The sequence below is a fragment of the Crocuta crocuta genome, unplaced genomic scaffold (genome assembly GCF_008692635.1).
Source record: "Crocuta crocuta isolate KB4526 unplaced genomic scaffold, BGI_CrCroc_1.0 scaffold288, whole genome shotgun sequence".
NCBI lineage: Eukaryota > Metazoa > Chordata > Mammalia > Carnivora > Hyaenidae > Crocuta > Crocuta crocuta.
Genome location: NW_027532607.1, coordinates 36,133 through 46,368, shown reverse-complemented (window position 1 = coordinate 46,368; position 10,236 = coordinate 36,133). Strand labels below are relative to the sequence as shown.

Sequence of the window (10,236 nt, the reverse complement as noted above, 5' to 3'; positions counted from 1 at the left end):
TGCCTGGGTTGACTAGACACAGACACAGAAGGCTTCTAGAGCATCTGGTCCTGGCCCACAGCAATGGTTCTCTCTTTAGTCACAGGTATTTCTAGAAGCCCCGCCCCCTCTGGCCAAGACTCAGACCCCCCGGGAGTGGTTTACAGAAACATTACACAGATTCTGATGTCGTCATGATGTTTCAGCCTCAGCCCTTTTCCTGTATCAGCCCTAATGGGTAATGGGGTGTGGGCTGTGCCTATTATCAGGGTGTGGTCCCCTGTGAACGCTGCACTCCCAGCCACTGAGCTGTGAGAAACAGTCACTCGGAAGTGTGAGCTTTATCTTAGTTTTTGTTGGACTGCGTAGAGCCCGTCAGCCCCGCGGGACTTCGGCCCATTGCCGCACAGCCCCTGCTGTCTTCGCCAGGGAGAAGGTCAGGCAGCCCAGAGGTGGCCCTCACGCCCTGCTGCTGGCTGTGGTGCTTCTGGTGGCCTGGAAGTGTGTCTCCAACAGCTTCGCCAGTGGCCCTCGTACTGAACGGCCACCTGCAGCAGTCTGAACTGATACGTGATGATGAATCTGCCCTTTCTTTAGAAAGTTGCCCCCATCTCAGGAAAACAGTAAAACCCTTTCAGGACACGACTCCCTACGTCGCACTGACGTTGACCTGGTGGGGGTCAGAGCCTATTGTGAAAGCAAATGTTCACTTCCTATCAAAGTCTGGTATCACTGCAGAGTCTGAGTGACATCTGCCCCTGTGCTGTCCCCAGAAGGACTCGCAGGGCAGTCCGGTGAGGCGGTCAGGGTCAGAGCATGCGGTTTCTAATTCAGTTTCCTCTGTACACCTGCTGCTACTGGCCTTTTGTCTCTTGAGTCGTTCCAGCCTCCTCCCACCCCATTCCTGCCTAAACTGTTAAAGGAATACGGGGGAGAGAGTGAAGTTGCTGGGCCATGACTGGGGGAAATTTGTGGTCAGAAAGGAATACATTTTTTGAAATTTATATTAATTTTCAGGTGATTTTAGAAGCTTGATACTTGTATTACACACAGTGATGAAATAATCTTTCAGAGCTAAGCAGAGTCTTTTTTTTTTAAGTTTATTTATAATTAGAGCACGGAAGCAGAGGAGGCAGGGGAGGAGCAGAGAGAGACAGAATCCAAAGCAGACTCTGAGCTGTCAGTGCAGAGCCTGGTGTGGGGCTCCATCTCCCAGACTGTGGGATCGTGACCTGAACCGNACTGCAGAGTCTGAGTGACATCTGCCCCTGTGCTGTCCCCAGAAGGACTCGCAGGGCAGTCCGGTGAGGCGGTCAGGGTCAGAGCATGCGGTTTCTAATTCAGTTTCCTCTGTACACCTGCTGCTACTGGCCTTTTGTCTCTTGAGTCGTTCCAGCCTCCTCCCACCCCATTCCTGCCTAAACTGTTAAAGGAATACGGGGGAGAGAGTGAAGTTGCTGGGCCATGACTGGGGGAAATTTGTGGTCAGAAAGGAATACATTTTTTGAAATTTATATTAATTTTCAGGTGATTTTAGAAGCTTGATACTTGTATTACACACAGTGATGAAATAATCTTTCAGAGCTAAGCAGAGTCTTTTTTTTTTAAGTTTATTTATAATTAGAGCACGGAAGCAGAGGAGGCAGGGGAGGAGCAGAGAGAGACAGAATCCAAAGCAGACTCTGAGCTGTCAGTGCAGAGCCTGGTGTGGGGCTCCATCTCCCAGACTGTGAGATCGTGACCTGAACCAGTATCAAGAGTTGGACGTTTAACGGATTGAGCACCCAGGTGCCTCCGAGCTAAGCAGAATCTTTAGCAAGAACCTAAATTTTACCATCACTGTCGTTGCAAAAACAGGTCTCTGGCCTCCACTGGCAGCTGTAGAGTTTGAGTGGAAAGCTGTCTCTCGGTGAGGCTTGTCGTCACGCGCCGACCCCAGGTTTTGAATTTTTGTCCGTGATGCCTCTTGCGGTTTTCAGTTCTGCCCCTTCTCTCCTGCTCGTTAATGTGGTGTTCGTTTAAAACCTGCACGTGAGGCATTAGGTTAGGTGCCGTCCGTGCAGACGCGGTGGGCCGTGTGCGTGGGAGTGAGTTGGGCTGTGCCCGGCGGTGTTTCTACTTGCCGCCTCATGAGCAGTTGTGGGTGCTTAAAAACAAACATTGGAAAGCAGAGAGGAAGGGCAGGTGGAGTGCTGTGGGCTCTTGATTTAGGAGTAAAATACCCTTTTGGTCTTGACGGCATTTGTATAAGGGGTCATTGTGTTGGTGACGGTCATTCCACGTCACCTGCTTCAGACACTCCCGCAAACACGGACATTGGCCCATGCGTTAGACGCAGCAGGATCCCAGAGGTTTCTGCTCCACAGAGTGAACAGGCTGATAGCCAGGATTTTGGAGTCAGGGAGCAGAGGAAAAGCTTTTTGAGGTTTCCCTTTATTAAAAATATATAAAACATTCTAATTTAAAAAACTTTTCTTGAGGTAGGCGTATGGATCTAATTTGTGCGGGTCATTGAATTTTGACAAGTTCATCCACTGTTGTAACTCACACTGCTGTCAAGACATAGATCATTCTCGTTGCCCCCGGACAATCCTTCATGCTTTTCCCAGCCAGCCTTCCAGGCAGCCATTGGTTCTTATTTCTTTGTCTGTTACTGGATTTCATATAAATGTATTCCTAAATGTGGCTGCTTCTTCTCAGGAATGTTTTCCAGGCTCATTTCATACTGTTTCAAGTTGGTTATTACGTCCTTTTTATTGCCAAGTAGCTTGTCCCATTGTACAGCCACACTAGAGGTGGTTTGTCCTCTGGTCAACGTATATGTGGGTTGTTTCATTCTCCTGTACTTTCCATAGAAGCTTTATGTTTCATTCTGTGACCCAGCTCCAGTTTTTGTGGAGCTAATACGAACTGAGGATCTTTTTACACACAGACCTCTGTATGGTATATGTGAAACGTGTGTATGTATGTCCTGATATATATGCATACTAGGGTCCATCGTTCCTGCACATTTGTGGAAAAGACCTTCTTTCCTCCTTGCTTTGCTCCGGTACCTGGATCAAAAGTCATATGACCTTAGAGTGGATCTATTCCTGATTGGTGCTGCTTATGCTTTCAGGCATGACCAAGAGACTGTCTCTAGGTGAAGTTCCATGCCTCGGCAAAAGGAGCTGATCTTTGTTTTTCTTTCCTTTCTTGTCCGCTCCAGGGGACACAGAAGAAGATCCTTGACATTGCCAACATGCTGGGCTTGTCCAACACCGTGATGCGGCTCATCGAGAAGCGGGCTTTCCAGGACAAGTACTTCATGCTCGGTGGGATGCTGCTCACCTGTGTGGTCATGTTCCTCGTGGTGCAGTACCTGACATGAGCCGGCCCCGCCCCGCGGCTGGATGCCGATCCCACCGTGCGAGAGTCTGTGTGAGTGTGTGTGCGTGAAAGAGAGGGTGGGGCCCAGAGGCTGCCTTCTGAAATGTATGCCCTGCTTAACTGTGAAGACCACTGGGAGTAATTGTGATCTGTAACCTAGCGGGAGTTTCGAACCTGCTGTTTCCTGTAATACCTTGGAGGGGAGCCGAGTGCTACCAAGATGCGTGGTGCTAAGGAAATGAAAGAGGACCTCTTCTCTCTCTCTCTCTCTCTCTCTCTCTCTCTCTCTGTCTCTTGCCCTCACTGCGGGGAGGAAGTGCTGTAAGGGTAGGGAGTGAAGAAGGAAGGGCGGGAAAGAATGACTTTGCTGTTTTTGTCCCTGTGGCTGATGCTTGCCCCGGGGAGGCTTTCATGGTGAGCCTTGCAGATAGGACCGTTTGGACCGTTCACTTTGGCATCATTTGGCCTTTCTGGCTCCTAGGGGATAACCCGGAGCAGAAGCCAAAAGAAGGGGAAAGAGGCCTTCTTTTCCTGCGTCCTTATAACAGACGGTTTCCACGCTCTTCCGTCCCCCACCCCCTGTGACATGCGGATGACTAATTGCTGATACTTGTCACCCTTCCCTGGAAGCAGTTACCTAGAGGAAACAGAGGCACTGATGCTATTGCAGGCAGCAAGTAAGATTTTCCACATTAGGGTCGTTGGGTGTTTCTCCTCCCTAAAGTGAGGCCAGTATTATTCCCTGAGAGTGTTCAGTCTTGAGACTGAAGACCCTAATCACCGATTTTTTTCCCCATGGTTAGCAGAATGATTGGCTTCTGTGGTTCTAGGCCTGGCCTGGCCTCTTGCCCACACGCTGGGGGGCCTTTGCCCCTGAGAAAGTTGCTGTGATATGTCCATTACAGCATCTTCTCTAGTTTTCGGGTCTCTGATCCTTTGCTCTTTCCCTCCCCTGAAATCTGTTAGCAGCTGCCGGCCAGGCTCCCATTCTGCCCCGCCGGTGTGGGCAGACACCGCGCTGGAGGTGTTCTCGGTGTCCCGTGTGTCTCTGATCTCAGGGACCAGGACCTTTTTCCTTCTCTGACCAACCCCGGATTAAGGCTGTGCCAGAAGCTGGCATATTGTGGAATTTATTGTAAACCAGTCTGTCTGTTGTGGTTCAGCACTGCAGATACCGGGAAGACCTGGTTAGCAGATGTTTTCCTCTGTCATGTTCCCTACCAGCCGTACGCCAGTTGTCTTATGGCAAGACATAAAATAATCTCAGAATTTCCCAGAACTGGAAAGCTGGTCAGTATTAACTCCACCTTTGATTGTCATGCTCCACCTACTTCCTGTGTTTATTTTTTGCCACTTGGACTATCTTCTGTCGTCTTTTCCTTTTCTGTGTGTGTTCCCTCCCACCTCCCTTATTTACTTCCCACCTGTTTCTGTAGCCATATTGGTCTTTTCTGCCATACGTTTTCGTGAATGTTTCCTCATTGTCACAGAGTTGTAACATGAGCTTCCTGGGTGCTAATTTCACTCTTGGTGGGATTGCCATCTCTCCTTCCCCTCTGGGCTGAACGGGCTGCATGGCTTTCCAAGGAAGGGGGATCTAGAGGGCCTCGCCAGGGTGAGGACGTAGCCTGAAGGGTATATGGAGGGGTCAAGGTGTCTTCAGACCTGGGTCTGACTTTGGGGAGGTAACATTTCCATCACCGCCAGCACCCCTGCCAGCACAGGGATCTTAGCAGTCCATATAAAGGGTTCCATAAAATGGATGTGTAAATTGCACAGACCCAGCTGTCCTATCCCCTGGGCATCTGAGGATCCTGCCAGAGATCATAGTTCAAAGGTGTATAAGGAGCAACTAGGTCATGTGGACCTGAACTCTAGGGGACAGAAGTCCCCTCCATCCCCCCCAGCACTCCACCCTCCGTTGGCTGATGTGGTGTATTTATTTGTAGCACATACCAGTGTATTCCCACACTTGTCTTGATAGTGATTGCTGGTCTTGATGAACTAGGAGTAAGGCTTTCCACCTTGCTGTACCTTCAGAGCCATTCTCCCTACTTTGTAAGAAAAGTTATGGAGGCAGGTTGTGGGTCTTCACCACCTGGGGCTCAGGGACAGCAGTCACAGTGTGTCTGGAGGCCTAAGGCACTGAGATGGCCTGAGTTGTTTTCAGTGTCCCATGAGAAATGCATCTTGGCCTAACTGGGTGCTACTGTCTCTACAGCACCCCCCCACCCCACCCCCAGTGGGTTAGGGTAGGGTTCCAGGCCAAGGAAAGAGCACCCTCTAGTGGAGCTGGGGTGAAGTGTCAGGTCAGGCTGGCGCAGGAAGCTCCGGTGGACAGCATCTGTGACCTTGTGCAGGATTTGGGTGCTCCTGTTGCCGGTGAAGACAGGTGGGTTGTCAGGGAACTTGGGAATATTTTTACTCCGTGGAAATATACTCCAGATGCGACCACCTTAAGTAAAGCCAAACTCAAAAGACCAAGTAAGTTGGAGAGTCTTGATTTTATAGGAGGCTTCGCTGCTGGGTTTTTACCAGTCTTTGCCCTGATGAATTTAAGTGGGTTTGAATTGCAAATTTGAAGTTATATACCCATTGTTTCTGAAACACATCAGTTAAATAAAGTTGAGAATTATTTTATTTAGACAATTATATTTTGTAACTAAAAGAATTTGTTTTTGTTTTCTAGGCCAGAGATTCTCAAACTCTGCTCCATGGTCAGAGGCCAGACTGGCTGCCTTCGAAGCAGCTAGGAAACTTTTAACATTACAGATTCCTGGGGCCCATCCCAAACTTTCCAATTTTTTATTTTTTTAACATTCATTTTTGAGAGACAGAAAGAGACGGAGTGCAAGTGGGGAAGGGGCAGAGAGGGAGACACAGAATCCAAAGCAGGCTCCACACTCTGAGCTGTCAGTACAGAGCCCAGCGTGGGGCTCGAACTCATAAACTGTGAGATCATGACCTGAGCCGAAGTCAGGCACTTAACCAACCGAGCCACCAGGTGCCCCCAAACCTTCTAAATTAGAGTATTTTGGGGGGGCTCTAAGGTAATTCTGATGTGTGTATTTTGGAACTCTTGTCTTTTAGACAGAAGGCTTCTGTCTTAATCAAAGATGATATCTTTTGAAAATCTATGCTCAGCTAGCTGGGCATTTGTGTGTAAAGAGTAAAACTTACCGAGTCCAAAATAAAGTTTTACTTGTTTATATCCTATCTTGTTCCAGAAAGGATTTGAAGAGGCTTATAGGAAGTAACTAAAACAGTGAAATATGAAGAAATAAAGACCACGAACAAATCAGATCAGAATGTCATTACCAAGAAAAAGTAACCCAAACGCAAGTCATGATGCCCTTTCGGCAGTGTTTCTGGGTTTAGTTTTGAGCCCCAGCAGCCAGAGCAAAGAGAAGCAGATCTGTCACTGCCTACATTGGGGGGGGAGGGGCGGGAGTGTCATTTCCTTGGAGGAAAACCCTTAATACCGCTTGCTGTCTTGTGTCCCTTAACGGAAGTCAGGTATGGTTAGTCTCCTGGGTCGTCCCTCCACCCTTCACAAACCCTCTGAATCAATCCTATATTACCCCCATGGGACAAGCAGCTGAGATGTAGTGATGTTCTCTAGGCCCCACAGGGAGTCCTGGAGGAGCCTGCTGTCCGGCTTCGTAGCTCAAGCTCATAACCATAGCAGCGAGGTGCCTCCCATCCCCGGGAGGAGGGGCAGGAGGTGTAGGGCCTATGCCCGGGCTCGGTACACGCTGTAGGGCACGTTCACTTCACACTGGCACGTTCTCTGTCCTAAAGCATTTTCCTAATTGAAAGCAGGAGAGGGGATTTGTGGGAGAAGCTTCTGGAAGTGGAGGATGGGAGTTGGACTCAAGCCTTGCCACTAGGGAGCGACATAAGCCCGTCTGTGGCCAGTGAATGGAACTCCACTCTGTGCCTGAGGCCTGGCTTATTTGGACGAGGAGGAAACCACTGCACGTTTGGGTTGGTTCCTCTTAGATGCAAAGTTGCCTGTGAATCAGGCTCTGGGCTCTTCCTTGAGGCTCTAGGGGCGGGAGGGTACTGAAAATGACCTGAAACCTGTTAGTTCTGATTTTCAGGCTCCTCTTCTGCCTCAGTCTTTCCCTCTGCACATGGGCATATTGCAGCCAAGCATGGGAAACGTTTTTCAAAGTGTGTGTTCATCCCTACTCCCCTTTTCGTGCCCTTTCATTTCCTGTGGCACAGTGGGGAGGAGGGAGGCGGGACGGGGTGGGGGGCCCCTCTAGTGCAATTGGTACATTTCCTGCCAGAGGAGCCCCTCTGAGCAGGGCCTCCCTACCTTGGCTGTACATTGGAATTCCTTCCGCTTAGAAATAGCCATGTGTGGGGGCGCCTGGGTGGCTTAGTCGGTTAAGCGTCCGACTTTCGCTTAGGTCATGATCTCGCGGTTCGCGGGTTCGAGCCCTGCGTCGGGCTCTGTGCTGACTGCCAGCCCAGAGCCTGGAGCCAATTTCAGAGTCTGTATCTCCCTCTCTCTCTGACCCTCCCCTGCTCACGCGGTCTCTCTCTCTCTCCTAGAAATAAATAAAAAATATTAAAAAAAAAAAAAAAAAAGAGCCATGTGTGGGTTTTACCCTGATCTGTTCAGATTTAACTGGCCTGGGGTGCACCCTGAGCATGAGGAGCTTTAAGGGTTGTCCAAGCGATTGTAATGTGTAGACGGGGGTGAGAGAGACCAAGGTGAGGCTGTTCCCCACGAACTTCCCTGAGGNCTCCCGACCACCCTCCGCACTTCATCCACCACTTGGCCTTGGAACATCCCATACTCTTGCACACATCTGCACCTGTGCACAAGATGTTTCCTCTGGGTGTGCCACAGACACCCCCGCAACCCAGGTCACCTCCACGAAGCCTGTTCCCCCCAACATTCCTCTGGCGTTGCACGTTCCCTGCGTGTCTTCACTAGAGGGACTTCACGCGCCCTCTGCATGTAGTAGGCGTTCGGTAGCTATTGGGGTGGATGGCCTGCAGGAGGGCACCTGATGAGCCCAGCCCGTGCAGGTAACAGATTTCTGAGAAATGGGTACAATGGTTCAGCAAAACTTTTGTGGCCAGGCCAGGAGGAAGCCGTGTGCTATGGCTGAAGTAAAAGGAGAAGAGGCATGGCACTTCATGAGGAAGAAAGCACCAACAAAGACTGTTAGGGGAGAGATTAGTAGGGTGACCAATTCATCCTGGCCTTAAAACTGGAAGTTCTGGGGCACCTGGGTGGCTCAGTCAGTAGAGCATCCAACTCTTGATTTCAGCTCAGGTCGTGACCTCACAGTTTGTTGGATCGAGGCCTTGTGTTGGGCTTCATGCTGGCAGTGCAGAGACCGCTTGGGATTCTTTCACCCTCTGCCCCTCTGCTGCTTGCATTGGCGTGCTCGCTCACGCTCTCAAAATAAATAAACTTAAAAAAAAAGAAAAAGGCTAAAAGTCCTGACTCCTTTTCAGGCTGGAGTAAGTGAGGATGGGTGACCATCCCAGCTAAGGGGGCCCTAAGCGGCTAAGACAGGCGTGCCAACTGCAGAGAACCCAGGAATAGAGCACGGGGACCCCGCAGCTGGCCTCTGACCTGGCCGCCCCACTGGTGGGGCTCATCCGCCCCCCTCCTGGTCTCCTGGGGTGCCTCCTGGAGACGTGACCTGGCCCTCCCAGCTCCTCAGTTTCAGGACCCAGCCGCCAGAGCCCTGGTGCGTGGCCGGCATCTGTTCTGTCTTTCAGGGCAGACTTGGTTTGAAGCAGCCTCTGTCCCTGCAGCTGGCAGTAAGGAGGAACGAGGCAGCAGTAAAAGCCCCCAAATCTGTGGTGTAGGCGCCTGCCTCCGAGGCCCGGCAGCAGGTGGCACTTCCTGGAGCCTCAGCTTTTTCCTCTTAGAGTGGGGGTAACACCGTCCCATGTCCCTTCCCACAGCAGCCCTGGGGCCCAAACGACTTGGTGTTTGTAGAGACCCCGGAGGTCTAGAGCAGGGATTGTCAGCCGTGGCTGCTTACTGAGTCCCGATTCGGGAGCTCGCCCCCAGAGCTGCTGAGCTGCTTGATCCGGGGTGTGGCGTGGGTCTCGGTATTTGTTTGAATTTTCCAGGAGTCTCCTGTGCAGCCAAGGTTAAGGCCACTGCTCCGAGTGCCTCCCGGGTGTGTGTTGCTACTCCGTCTAACTGGAAAGACAGGAACTCCCAAGAAACAACCAGGGGACACAGTGACCTGCAGAATGCAGGTTAAGGGACAGGGATCTAGAGAGGCTTGTCACAGTGGGCTCACTAGGAGCGGCTTTCCTGGAGAGTGAGGTGCGGGCCTCGGGACTAGAGCGGCCCCGCAGAGAGCAGGTCGTGAACTCTGACCAGCGTTTGGGGGCTGAGAGAGCTGACAGGGCCGATGTGCCTTCGTGTGCTTGACTCCCAGCTCCTGGCAGAGGTGCTACTCACAGGCCGGGAGCCAGAGCGGGGGCTGAATTGCCGGTGGGTAGTGAGTCATCAGAGAGCAGCCGGTGTGCATTTTGCGGGCGGGAGGCCGTCCCACCCACTCCCTTCCCTGTCCAGCCAGGACAATGGGTTCCTCGTTCTTTCCTCCCAGCCCCGCTGGGGCAGGGCCCACCCACCGTCTGGCTCTGTTCACCTGCGGCCACCTCTTGGCGTACATGCTTTACTAAGAGTTTCTTGTGCCCGGGGCACGTGCAGGGCAGAGGTGAGGTATCGCGGTTGGGCCCCTGGAGGAGGGAAGCCTCACCACAGCCCCTCAGACCTCTCCACGTCCGTGTGAATATTAAAAGATAAAACCCTGAACCCTTCTGAGTATTGTCCAAGTGCATGCGGTGGGTATAAGGTCAGTGTCCTGAGGATTTCTTCCAGGAAACAATTTTTTC

At 51.3% G+C, this 10,236-nt stretch overlaps 1 protein-coding gene across 4 annotated transcripts in view; it reads left to right on the top strand.

The window, feature by feature from the left end:
- The window catches only part of GOSR2 (golgi SNAP receptor complex member 2), an 18,796-nt gene extending 12,232 nt beyond the window's left edge, over positions 1-6,564 (top strand). For 3 of the 4 annotated variants that reach the window (XM_077780296.1, XM_077780294.1, XM_077780295.1), the window contains one exon: positions 3,188-5,988. In XM_077780296.1, the coding sequence (XP_077636422.1) occupies positions 3,188-3,349 (162 nt within the window). In that variant the 3' untranslated portion in view covers positions 3,350-5,988. Of the gene's footprint in view, positions 1-3,187; positions 5,989-6,037 lie in introns of those variants that run through there. The other variant, XR_013339124.1, reaches the window with a different exon arrangement.
- The last annotated feature ends 3,672 nt before the right edge of the window (positions 6,565-10,236 follow it).